General features: G+C 38.6%; 1 protein-coding gene across 2 annotated transcripts in view; it reads left to right on the forward strand.

Moving 5' to 3' along the window:
• The window catches only part of shroom3 (shroom family member 3), a 217,653-nt gene extending 209,006 nt beyond the window's left edge, over positions 1-8,647 (forward strand). The window contains exons 23-26 of one of the 2 annotated variants that reach the window (XM_062031529.1): positions 518-596; positions 2,701-2,866; positions 2,959-3,074; positions 6,409-8,647. In XM_062031529.1, coding sequence (XP_061887513.1) covers positions 518-596; positions 2,701-2,866; positions 2,959-3,074; positions 6,409-6,792 — 745 coding nt within the window. In that variant the 3' untranslated portion in view covers positions 6,793-8,647. The remainder of the gene's footprint in view (positions 1-517; positions 597-2,700; positions 2,867-2,958; positions 3,075-6,408) is intronic. The other variant, XM_062031531.1, reaches the window with a different exon arrangement.
• Positions 8,648-13,225: the final 4,578 nt, after the last annotated feature.

Raw genomic sequence — 13,225 nt, forward strand, 5'->3', positions numbered from 1 at the left:
TAATTGCGGGAATAGCACAACTCAATTTAGCTTGTTAGCTTCCCATCCGTGTGAAGGGTGGTAATTAAAGCGAGAAAAACAGTGTCATTGCAGTTGGAACTATTCAGCCTTAACAATCCCGTCGGCGCAGTGATTTTGTTTGAGGCACATATCACATAACACAAGTTTGCAGGGTGAGCAAGTGTAGCGTACGCCGGCTTCGAGGTAGGAGCACATTCTCAACCTCTATCAAAGAGGAACCCTCTGCGATTAAGAGTGTTGTAGATCAGATTTTTATCCAGGATATCACCGTCTGTCTGGTTTCCTGCATTCCTTAAAACTTTTTAACCTCGCGCTGCAGGATTTACCTGTAATGGGGATTCGCGGTCACTGGTTTGAGTCCGGGGCTGGATGACAACTCTTACATGCTGTAGTATTTGGCCTAGTGTATGACAGTGATGGTGCATGAAAGCTGAGCGATATAATATCCATTCATATATTTGTATCGATAATTCAGACAATTTCTTGTCCTGCACAGGATGGAGGATGGTTTCACCACAGAAATGGATCAGAGTACTGGGATGGATGAAGATGGGAATGACCTCAACAACAAGAAGGTAGAATTTCAAAATGTAACTTGAAAATGCAATTTTGACAGAATGCTGAAAAGCCGAACTGAAATGCTAACAGATTGCGTAAAGTAACAAAAAGATAAGGCTGATGAGCTAAACTAGCTAGCAAAAAGCTTACATACCAATGTTGACATGCTAACAATCAACATGTGTTAATTACCAAAATATATGTTACTGGTTTTTACCTTCAAAACTAGCTAAAAAAGCTAGCATGCTTTGCTAGCGTTAGCATACATCAAGTTTTTAAAAATATGACTGATGTGTTTATCTGTAAAAAATAGCTTAAAAAGTTAGCATGCTAATATTAGTGTGCTAACAGTTAATGTGTTATCCACCATAATATGACTCTGAGGTGTATTTCTGAAAAATTAGCTAAGACAATCTAGCATGCTAACGTTAGCTAATGTTCCAAACTATGACTCCTATGTGTTTACCTGTATGCTGAAAAGCCGAACTGAAATGCTAACAGATGGCGTAAAGTAACAAAAAGATAAGACTGATGAGCTAAACTAGCTAGCAAAAGTTACCGTGCTTGCATACCAATGTTGACATGCTAACAATCAACATGCGTCAAATTACCAAAATATATGGCACTGTTTTTTACGTTCAAAATTAGCTAAAAAAAAAAAAAGCTACTATGCTATCGAGTTTTTAAAATATGTGATATGATGTGTTCACCTGCAAAATTAGCTTAAAAAGTTAGCATACTAATATTAGCGTGATAATAGTTGATGTGTTATGTACCATAAAATGTAGTTCTGCAAAGTTAGCTAAGACAATCTAGCATGTTAACACTAGCTAATGTTCCAAACTATGACTCCTATGTGTTTACCTGAAAAATTAGCTAAGACAAAGCGAGCATGCTAAAGTTAGCACGCTAGCAGTTAGCATGTGTCAAGTACCAAAATATATGACTCAAGTTTATACTAGCAAAATTAGGTTTAAAAAAAAAAAAAAGCTACCGCTAATGTTAGCATGTCTCAAGTTAAAAAAAACGACTCTGTGTTTACTCACATAATTAGCTTAAAAAGTTGGCATGCTAATAATTTTAGCATTCTTTAAGTACTATAATATGACGTTGAGGTGTATACATGCAAAATAAGCCAGAAAAAAGCTATAATACTAGCATGCTAACAATTAGCATGCGTCAAGTTCCAAAATATATGACTCCGATGTGTTTACCTGCAAAATCAGCTAAAACAAAGCTAGCGTGCTAACGTTAGCATGCTTACATGTGGCATGTTAATATTTAGTATCAAAATTAGCTTTAAAAACATAACATTTTATTAATTTAATCGGGGAATGGTTGAAAAAGGGCCCATTCATTTCGAATGGGACAAATGTCCAGGAAAATGTGGAATTCATGAAATAGTGTGAATTTTTTGGAAATGAAAAAAAATGGTTGTGAACGTGTCAAGATAGTTTTGATATTTAAATGTATTGAATCTGATAAAAAATTGTGGGAGTCGGAGAAGAAGGCGTACAAAAAAGGTATTTTCAGCCATTACATAATTCAATAATAATTACCGTATTTTTCGGACTATAAGTCGCTCCGGAGTATAAATCGCACCGGCCGAAAATGCATAATAAAGAAGGAAAAAAACATATAGAAGTCGCACTGGAGTCGCATTTTTGGGGGAAATTTATTTGATAAAACCCAACACCAAGAATAGACATTTGAAAGGCAATTTAAAATAAATAAAGAATAGTGAACAACAGGCTGAATAAGTGTACGTTATATGAGGCATAAATAACCAACTGAGAATGTGCCTGGTATGTTAACGTAACATACTATGGTAAGAGTCATTCAAATAACTATAACATATAGAACATGCTATACGTTTACCAAACAATCTGTCACTCCTAATCGCTAAATCCCATGAAATCTTATACGTCTAGTCTCTTACGTGAATGAGCTAAATAATATTATTTGATATTTTACGGTAATGTGTTAATAATTTCACACATAAATCGCTCCTGAGTATAAGTCGCACAAACTATGAAAAAAACTGCGACTTATAGTCCGAAAAATACGGTAACTGGAACGCTAATGAGTTAATTTTCTTGGATTTCCCGAACTGTCCCTCAGGTGGAGTTGTGTGAGGCTCTCAGGTGCAGCGTGCTGACTCTGCGTCGAGACAAGGAGGCTCTGTGTGAGGAGCAGAGGCGTCACCAGGCACTCGGTGCAAGCCTCGACTCTCTGGTGCAAAAACTATGCAAGATCAACGAGAGGGACAAGTACAGCATGTTCATCGGTAAGAACTTTTGCTGCCACTCAGACCCCCCAAAAAAGTAGCAAGTTATGAATGTTCGTGTGAGCATCCAAAAACTGGGATTTGTCTTCCAGGAGATCTGGAGAAGATCATGAACCTGCTGCTGTCACTGTGTAGCAGGCTGGCAAGGATCGACAAGTCCCTGCTTGCTCTGGAGGAGCTCAAACAAGAGGACAGTTCAGAGCAGAGGGTGAGATATCATGTTGGTTTTGGAACGTGCTGAATGAAATATGTGAATGCTCGATGCAACTGTGTTCAATTTGTTACATTTTACAGCACAATCTCCAAAGTCGAACACAATCACCTCCAAAACTGCGTCTCAATTTACACACTCGCGTTCAAGACCTGCAACTAACAACTATTTCGATTGTTGACTAATCATCAACTACATCTATTTAGTGGCTCTCATATAAATCCATCTTCAGATATTTTAGGCATGTGCATCATAACGATAAAGATAATAAAGATAACTACTTCATTCCAAAATATTTATTCATAAAAAAAGCAAATACCTTGAAGTTTTAGCCATTTAAAACAAGTTGTAAGCCATCTGCTGTACAACACATTTTATTTGGCTTGCAAACATTATATGAATAATATTATTGATATAATTTTAAACTCAAATACGCCATTAAAATACCATATTTTCCAGACCATAGGACGCGCCGGATTATAAGGGCCACTGCCCATGAATGGTCTATTGTCGATCTTTTTTCATATATAAGGCGCACCGGATTATAGGGCGCATTAAAGGAGTCATATTATTTATTAATTTTTTCTAGATTGAAAACACTTCCTTGTGGTCTACATCTGTGTTTTTCAACCACTGTGCCGCAGCACACTAGTGTGCCGTGAGATATTGTCTGGTGTGCCGTGGGAAATTATGCAACTTCACATAATTGGTCCCAAAAATATTTTTTGCAAATCAATAATTATAATCTGCAAATAATGTGCCGTTGCTTAGTGTCTGTGCTTTGTAAAAGTCGGAATGTGTCGGGTGAGACGAGGATGGTTTGTTGTGATGCCAATATGCAGACCACAGCGGGAGGCGGTGTGGAGGTAAAAAAAGGTATATAATGTTTAAACCAAAAATGAACAAAAGGGAAAGGAAAAGGCAATGGCTATGCAAAACGAACTGGCTACAAACTAAACAGAAACAGAATGCTGGACGACAGCAAAAACTTACGGCATCCACAAAGTACATCCGTACATGACATGAAAATCAACAATGTACACACAAAGAAGGATAGCGACAACGTAAATATCCTTGCTTGCTAACACAAAGCATGTGCGCGGAATAGCGCTCAAAGGAAGACATGAAACTGCTACAGGAAAACACCAACAAACTCAAAATAAGGCACGACGACCTGGTGGAGTTTAATTTTTTAACGTTTTTTGCTGGTGGTGTGCCCCCGGGATTTTTTATGAAAAAAATGTGCCTTGCCTCAAAAAAGGTTGAAAAACACTGCTCTACATAACATGTAATGGTGGTTCTTTGGTCAAAATGTTGCATAGATTATGTTTTACAGATCATCTTCAAGCCGCTTTCTGACAGTCGCTTCCGGATGCGCCGTTTTGTGGGCGGTCTTATTTACGTGGCTCACCTTCGACAGCATCTTCTCCCCGTCATCTTTGTTGTAGTGGTGTAGCGTGCAAGGACGGGAGTGGAAGAAGTGTCAGCTAACTGTTTTAATGACATTCAGACTTTACTTAAATCAATAACGGAGCAGCATCTCCTCATCCGGAAACAACAACACCGGAAATGTGTCCCGTGTTGCGATCAAAAGTTTACATACACTTGTAAAGAACATAATGTCATGGCTGTCTTGAGTTTCCAATAATTTCTACAACTCTTATTTTTTTGTGATAGAGTGATTGGAGCACATACTTGTTGGTCACAAAAAAATTTCATGAAGTTTGGTTCTTTTATGAATTTATTATGGGTCTACTGAAAATGTGACCAAATCTGCTGGGTCAAAAGTATACATACAGCAATGTTAATATTTGGTTACATGTCCCTTGGCAAGTTTCACTGCAATAAGGTGCTTTTGGTAGCCATCCACAAGCTTCTGGTTGAATTTTTGACCACTCCTCTTGACAAAATTGGTGCAGTTCAACTAATTGTGTTGGTTTTCTGACATGGACTTGTTTCTTCAGCATTGTCCACACATTTAAGTCAGGACTTTGGGAAGGCCATTCTAAAACCTTAATTCTAGCCTGATTTAGCCATTCCTTTACCACTTTTGACGTGTGTTTGGAGTCATTGTCCTGTTGGAACACCCAACTGCGCCCAAGACCCAACCTCCGGGCTTATGATTTTAGGTTGTCCTGAAGAATTTGGAGGTAATCCTCCTTTTTTCATTGTCCCATTTACTCTCTGTAAAGCACCAGTTCCATTGGCAGCAAAACAGGCCCAGAGCATAATACTACCACCACCATGCTGGACGTTAGTCATGGTGTTCCTGGGATTAAAGGCCTCACCTTTTCTCCTCCAAACATATTGCCGGGTATTGTGGCCAAACAGCTAAATTTTTGTTTCATCTGACATCACATGGACAAAGATAAGACCTTCTGGAGGAAAGTTCTGTGGTCAGATGCAACAAAAATTGAGCTGTTTGGCCACAATGTCCTTTACAAGTGTATGTAAACTTTTGATTGCGACTGTATATATACATTTTCTTGTGCCTGTGAATGTTCTCATTCATCATATATATATACAGTACATATATATATATATATATATATATATATATATATATATATATATATATATATATATATATATATATATATATATATATATATATATATATATATACACTACCATTCAAAAGTTTGGGGTCACATTGAAATGTCCTTATTTTTGAAGGAAAAGCACTGTACTTTTCAATGAAGATAACTTTAAACTAGTCTTAACTTTAAAGAAATACACTCTATACATTGCTAATGTGGTAAATGACTATTCTAGCTGCAAATGTCTGGTTTTTGGTGCAATATCTACATAGGTGTATAGAGGCCCATTTCCAGCAACTATCATTCCAGTGTTCTAATGGTACAGTGTGTTTGCTCATTGGCTCAGAAGGCTAATTGATGATTAGAAAACCCTTGTGCAATCATGTTCACACATCTGAAAACAGTTTAGCTCGTTACAGAAGCTACAAAACTGACCTTCCTTTGAGCAGAGTGAGTTTCTGGAGCATCACATTTGTGGGGTCAATTAAACGCTCAAAATGGCCAGAAAAAGAGAACCTTCATCTGAAACTCGACAGTCTATTCTTGTTCTTAGAAATGAAGGCTATTCCACAAAATTGTTTGGGTGACCCCAAACTTTTGAACGGTAGTGTAAATATTATTTGATATTTTACGGTAATGTTAATAATATTCATCAGGTTATTGTTCTATTTGGGCACTCAATCAATCTTAACAAACCGTCGTAAAATCTACATATTTTTTTTACAGCCTAACATTTTGGACCTGAATAGCATTAGTGCAAATATTTTGTGAAACATGTTTTGTCTCATCAGGACTCCCTCCACCACAAACGCTCCCAGCTCCTCCGTCAAACAGAGGACGCTTGGGAACTGAAGGAAAACCTGGACCGGCGGCAGCGCGTCGTTCACGCCATCTTGTTAGGCTACCTCACTCAACCCCAACTCCAAGACTACCGACACTTTGTGAGCACCAAACCCTCCCTACTGATTCGCCAGAGGAACCTCGATGACCTCATAAGTCAACGGGAGGAGCAGCTGACCAAGCTGGCGGAGACCCTCCCGCGGGAGTTGGCGGCGACGTGGGATCAGGGTCGGTCGGAAGGATCTTCGTGTTTATCCCTGAACCCCGCCCCCTTCCCACAGCTGACTTCTGACCCCTCCCACTCAGTCAGGCCCACCACAGTGACATCGCTGTGACGTCACGACTCATCGGCGGTGAAGGACCGGAGAAGAAGCTGCTCGCTGAATCTATGCATATGTCACACATAAATCCCCTAACACTAAAATGTGCCTTGTTTTATTCACACCTGACTGAATGTTTCACCGGGCAAATAACCACAACATCCACAACCAGCTTTGAAAAGGTCCCCCAGGCTGCAAGAGCAAGAGCGCAGGTGAGTTCACGGTCCAAACACAGTGAAACTCGCTTATGTCGACCAACTCATCAAGTCCACCGTGTTCTTATGTCACTCAGAAGCGCCCGCTTAAGTCGACATACCGGTCGACTGCTTTTGTCAATGTGAAATTTGCAGCACAAAAAGGGTAATTTCCATGAAGTTCATGTTGTTTATGTTGTTGTAGTATTTTTCTCACAAGTGCCGTGCGTAATGTCAGTGATCTGTTGGGGGGCCAGTTTTGCTCGAACAAAGCGCTTGTAAAATGATTTTTTTTCGTACCACAAACGTATTCGTAGCCCCTTCCTGCCCCGTCACCAGAGGTGGGAGTCTTTGGGCACCTCACGATTACGATTCAGGAGCTACGATTCCATTAAAAATCGATTATTGATGCATCTTTAATTTATGTATATTGATGCAGTTTTACATTTCTTTTTGTTTTACTGAATAAGCGTTTATCACTTGCAACTAGAGATGTCCGATAATGGCTTTTTTGCCGATATCCGATATTGTCCAACTCTTAATTACCGATTCCGTTATCAACCGATACCGATATATACAGTCGTGGAATTAACACATTATTATGCCTAATTTTGTTGTGATGCCCCGCTGGATGCATTAAACAATGTAACTTTACCATGAATTTGATTAACGTGGACCCCGACTTAAACAAGTTGAAAAACTTATTCGGGTGTTACCATTTAGTGGTCAATTGTACGGAATATGTACTGTACTGTGCAATCTACTAATACAAGTTTCAATCAATCAATCAAAAACATGGTTTTCCAAAATAAGAGAACAACTTCAACTCCAGTTATGAAAAAAAGTGCCAACATGGCACTGCCATATTTATTATTGAAGTCACAAAGTGCATTATTGTACAGCGGCGTTTTAAAAAATCATAAATTTTACTTTTTGAAACCGATACCGATAATTTCCGATATTACATTTTAAAGCATTTATCGGCCGATATTATCAGACATCTCTACTTGCAAATTTAAAAAACGAATTCATTTGGAATAAGAAACAGTTCAATTAAGTCCCACCTTTATTAAATCCATGAAAATGTATGCAAAACTGAACCACACGTGCACGATAGCATAGGAGCTGGTCGGATCTCTCGATGAGGTGGCTCACTTCAGTAAGCCAAATTTTACAACTGTCTGTATTACATTATTTACAATAAATAAATCGATTACGTTTACTACGTTTATTGCGATGCATCCAAAAATCGATTATTTCCCCCACTTCTGTCCATCTCTGATAAGAATATAGTGGCAGATTTCCCCAAATAGCCGCACAGCGTTAAGGCTGGTAAACGATCGTACTGAGACTGAATGCCAATCAGTAACATGTCAGGAAGGCATACATCATGTATTGTATGTTTTAATTATGTTAAAGTTGTTATTTTGCACTAAAGAAATAAATTACTGAACAATTTATTTCCCACAAATTAGTTTTAAAAAATGCATCAAATTCATTAAATTCAAGACTGATTAAAAAAAGTTCACAAAAATGTGTCAATGAATGTTCTTATTCACCCAGGTCATGGTAATCTCAGGGCATTCCATCAATCGCAACTGGACTGTTTGGTTTGTCTTAGAAGACATTTCACCTCTCATCCGAGTAGGCTTCATCAGTTCATGCTCATAGACTTAGATTGGTCAGATCTAGTCTCAGACTTAGATTGGTCAGATCTAGTCTCAGACTTAGATTGGTCAGATCTAGACTAGTGGCTGCTGGTGCCAGTACCTCAGTAGGCTTCATCAGTTCGTGCTCATAGACTTAGATTGGTCAGATCTCATCTGAGACTTAAATTGGTCAGATCTCGTCTGAGACTTGGATTGGTCAAATCTAGTCTTAAACTTAGATTGGTCAGATCTAGACTAGTGGTTAGTGCCAATACCTCAGTAGGCTTCATCAGTTCGTTCTCATAGACTTAAATTGGTCAGATCTCTTCTGAGACTTAGATTGGTCAGATCTCGTCTGAGACTAAGATTGTTAAAATCAAGACTAGTGGCTAGTGCCAATACCTCTGTAGGCTTCATCAGTTCGTGCTCATAGACTTGGATTGGTCAAATCTAGTCTTAAACTTGGATTGGTCAGATCTAGACTAGCGGCTAGAGCCAATACCTCAGTCGGCTTCATCAGTTCATGCTCATACACTTAGATTGGTCAGATCTCGTCTGAGACTTAGATTGGTCAGATCTAGACTAGTGGCTAGTGTCAATACCTCAGTAGGCTTCATCAGTTCGTGCTCATAGACTTAGATTGGTCAGATCTCATCTGAGACTTAGATTGGTCAGATCTAATCTCAGACTTAGATTGGTCAGATCTAGACTAGTGGCTAGTGCCAATACCTCAGTTGACTTCATCAGTTCGTGCTCATAGATTTAGATTGGTCAGATCTCGTCTGATACTTAGATTGGTCAGATCTTGTCTGAGATTTAGATTGGTCAGATCTATTGTCAGACTTAGATTGGTCAGATCTAGACTAGTGGCTAGTGCCAATACCTCAGTAGGCTTCATCAGTTCGTGCTCATAGACTTAGATTGGTCAGATCTAGACTAGTGGCTAGTGCCAATACCTCAGTAGGCTTCATCAGTTTGTGCTCATAGACTTAGATTGGTCAGATCTAGACTAGTGGCTAGTGCCAATACCTCAGTAGGCTTCATCAGTTCGTGCTTATAGACTTAAATTGGTCAGATCTCGTCTGAGACTTAGATTGGTCAGATCTTGTCTGAGATTTAGATTGGTCAGATGTAATCTCAGACTTAGATTGGCCAGATCTAGACTAGTGGCTAGTGCCAATACCTCAGTAGACTTCATCAGTTCGTGCTCATAGATTTAGATTGGTCAGATCTTGTCTGAGACTTAGATTGGTCAGATCTTGTCTGAGATTTAGATTGTTCGGATCTTGTCTGAGACTTAGATTGGTCCGATCTAAACTAGTGGCTAGTGCCAATACCTCAGTAGGCTTCATCAGTTCGTGCTCATAGATTTAGATTTGTCAGATCTATACTAGATCTGACCAATTTAAGTCTTAGACTAGATCTTAACAATCTAAATCCATGAGCATGAATTGATGAGAGGCGAAACATCTTTTAAGACAAACTAAACAGTCCAGTTGTGAGCGATTGAATGCCCTGATTTCACAAAAATAAAAGAAAAAGTGTGAAAATTAAAATTTAATTCGGGCCCCAATTAAGCCAGGTGTGGCCCTGCTTCCTAAGCGGCGTCTAGTTACACAACGTTAAAACGTGCACAGTGACTTCATATTCATAGCAAAGTAAGCTTCAAAATAAAGCGGTACCTGAGTTTACGTTCCTAATCCGCTTCATTTGTATTAAAAATCCAATCAACCCGTTCCCCAAACACTCAAACACAAAACAAAATTGATACAAAATCAATCAGTCCCTCCAGGATTTTGCAAGCTTTTTTTTGTGATTGTTGCGTTCTGAAATGGCTGAATTCATGGCAGCTTTTTTAGAAAGTTGCGGAAAAGGCTTTTTTTTTTCTTCCCAATAACATTGAATCAACTTGTGATTTTATGAATTTGTTATCTATGTTTTAAGTATTCGTAGTAACCTTTTAAAAAGCACAGGATTGCAACAAAAAAATTAAAAACAAGCACTGCATTGATGTTTTGCTTGTTTTACAGATGTAAAAATAGACACGAGATGGCAGTAAAAGCACATACTCAGAACTCTTTGTATAATTACTGTACTGGTTAATTTATTATAACCAATAGTAATAATAATTCATTATGGTTCTAAAAATAAAATAAACACCACCAAAGGCTTCATTATTGTCCGCTACGTAGTCCTTATTGCAGACATTCTCAGTGTATGTTTTACGCTTGATAAGTATTTGTCCATCTTAAACATTAATTTATGTTCCAACACGTTTACTCCTGCACGTTAAAAGCATTTTTGAACTGTTGAGAGCGAGTATTGCCAAATGTTGACACGCCACAATCCCCAGAAGGCTTAGTAGGTCTGCACTAAGCGGCGGGACCACAATCAATAAAGAGTTGATATAAGGTTACAGGTTGTTGTACCTGCTTCGTCTACATGAGCACAGCTCAGAGACAAATTCGATTGGCCGAAATGTAAAAAAACAAAACATCATTTGCAGGAATTGGTTGAATTTGGGTAAACTAGTATGATTGTAAAATCCCAGAGGGACTGAACATTTGTAGTTTGCAAGCAGAAAACAATGCAGGTCTAAGGCACTTTATACATTGAATCAAGTTCTTTCTTGAATTCTCACCTTCTTTATCAAAGAACTGCAACTTGCAACTTTCCGCGGCCCACTGTGGGTTTATTTTGCAGTCGTACTTAATGCAAAGACTCAGTCACCAATGCGTAGGATTCTTTTGGTTGGGCACTCCATTACGGGAAATAATAAGCAAGCAACCGACTGGTTCAGGGGTGTCAAACTCATTTTAGATCGGGGACCACATGGAGAAAAATCTACCCCCAAGTGGGCCGGACTGGTAAAATCACAGCATGATAACTTAAAAATAAAGACAACTTCCGATTGTTTTCTTTGTTTAAAAATAGAACCAGCACATTGTGAAAATGTACAAATCATAATGTTGTTGGGGTTTTTTTTACACTTACATGTTGCGGTTAATAGTATTCTACCTTTATTTGTCTTTATTTATACTGTCTGAATAAATTATGTGATAATGTTCATCTGTCAACTCATTGGTGTTAATTTTCAATCTATCAAGATAGGAAAATAATATTAAAATCAAATTACAGGATGTTATCTATGAAATTTTCCTCGACTGACGTACTAACATGTGTTTATTTGTTTTAGCATCATCTACAAAGATACAAAGAATTGCTATTGCGACATCTAGTGGACACATCTAGAACAGCAGTTTCTTTCATTCAATAATTTCGGCTCATTTTTATACTTAGCAAATTCATCCCGCAGGCCGGAAAAAACGGGCCGTACGTTTGACACCCCTGGACTAGTTGGTCGGCTGCAATGTTTCGCTGTACGACAACTGAGGCACAGTACGAAAACCGAGGCAACCTTTTCGCAAAACCATTTTGAGAAATCCCAATCATGGAAAAAGTGGAGCGTCCGAACACCTAACTCCCACTGAAAGCGTGTCAGTATTACTTTATAAAAGGCACCATCCATTTTCAACCCCACTTGTCGGGTTCTGGGTAAGCTGGAGCATATCATAGGGCAAAAGAACACCAGTCCAGGGCACAAAAAAATGAATCGAAATGAATGAAAATCTATTTATCCCGTGATTGGTCGCCCGAAAGAGCACAATTTTAACATGTAGCATGACTTTTAAAAAGAAAAACACATTTTGGATACGATATATTGTATGACAAACAATACAATAGGATGTAGTACAATCAAGTACAGTAGTTTTATGAAGTCATGCACAGTATTTACCTTGGAGAGTAGACTTCTACAGTATGCATCTTCTTCCAGCTGCTACTCCGTCAAACACACCATCAGCAGTTTCTCCATATTTTCTGGATAAATGTCCGCATAGAGAGATTTTTAAATTGACTGTGTTTTTTACACAGAATTACTCTAAAAAAAACAAAAATAAATAAATTGGTACCCCTTTTATTTTTTTCAGTAAAATTCTGGCAATTGAACTGTCTTTTTTTTTTTTTTACTTTAAAATTGACATAATTTTTACAGTGCAATCACTGTAAATTTGAAAACGGAACCACTGTTTTTTTTATTGTAAAATATCGTAAAATTGTGGCAAATTGAGCTGCCGTTTTTTTTTTTTTACCATAAAACTTACTGACTGTTTTTACAGTGTAGCTATGAGCTAATGCGAGGGAGTAAGACCGGATGTTTTGGTCGAATCTTACGGGGTTCACTGTGAGAGTCGCTACGCCAACTAAAAGTGGGGGAGGCTCGTAACCTAAAAACCTAAAGTTAAAGTCCCAATGATAGTCACACTCACACACTAGGTGTAGTGAAATTATCCTCTGCATTTGACCCATCCCCATGTTCACCCCCCTGGAGGTGAGGAGCAGCAGCGGTGGCCACGCTCGGGAATCATTTTTGGTGATTCAAACCCCAATTCCAACTCTCCTGGGTCCCATTTTTATAGTCTTTGGTAATGACTCGGCCGGCTTTTGAACTCACGACCTTCCAGTCTCAGGGCGCACACTCTAACCACAAGACCACTGAGCAGGTTTAAATATAACAACTAGCCGAGAGACAGCATGTGTACATAC

This window comes from Entelurus aequoreus, linkage group LG21 (genome assembly GCF_033978785.1).
Source record: "Entelurus aequoreus isolate RoL-2023_Sb linkage group LG21, RoL_Eaeq_v1.1, whole genome shotgun sequence".
Taxonomy (NCBI): Eukaryota; Metazoa; Chordata; class Actinopteri; order Syngnathiformes; family Syngnathidae; genus Entelurus; species Entelurus aequoreus.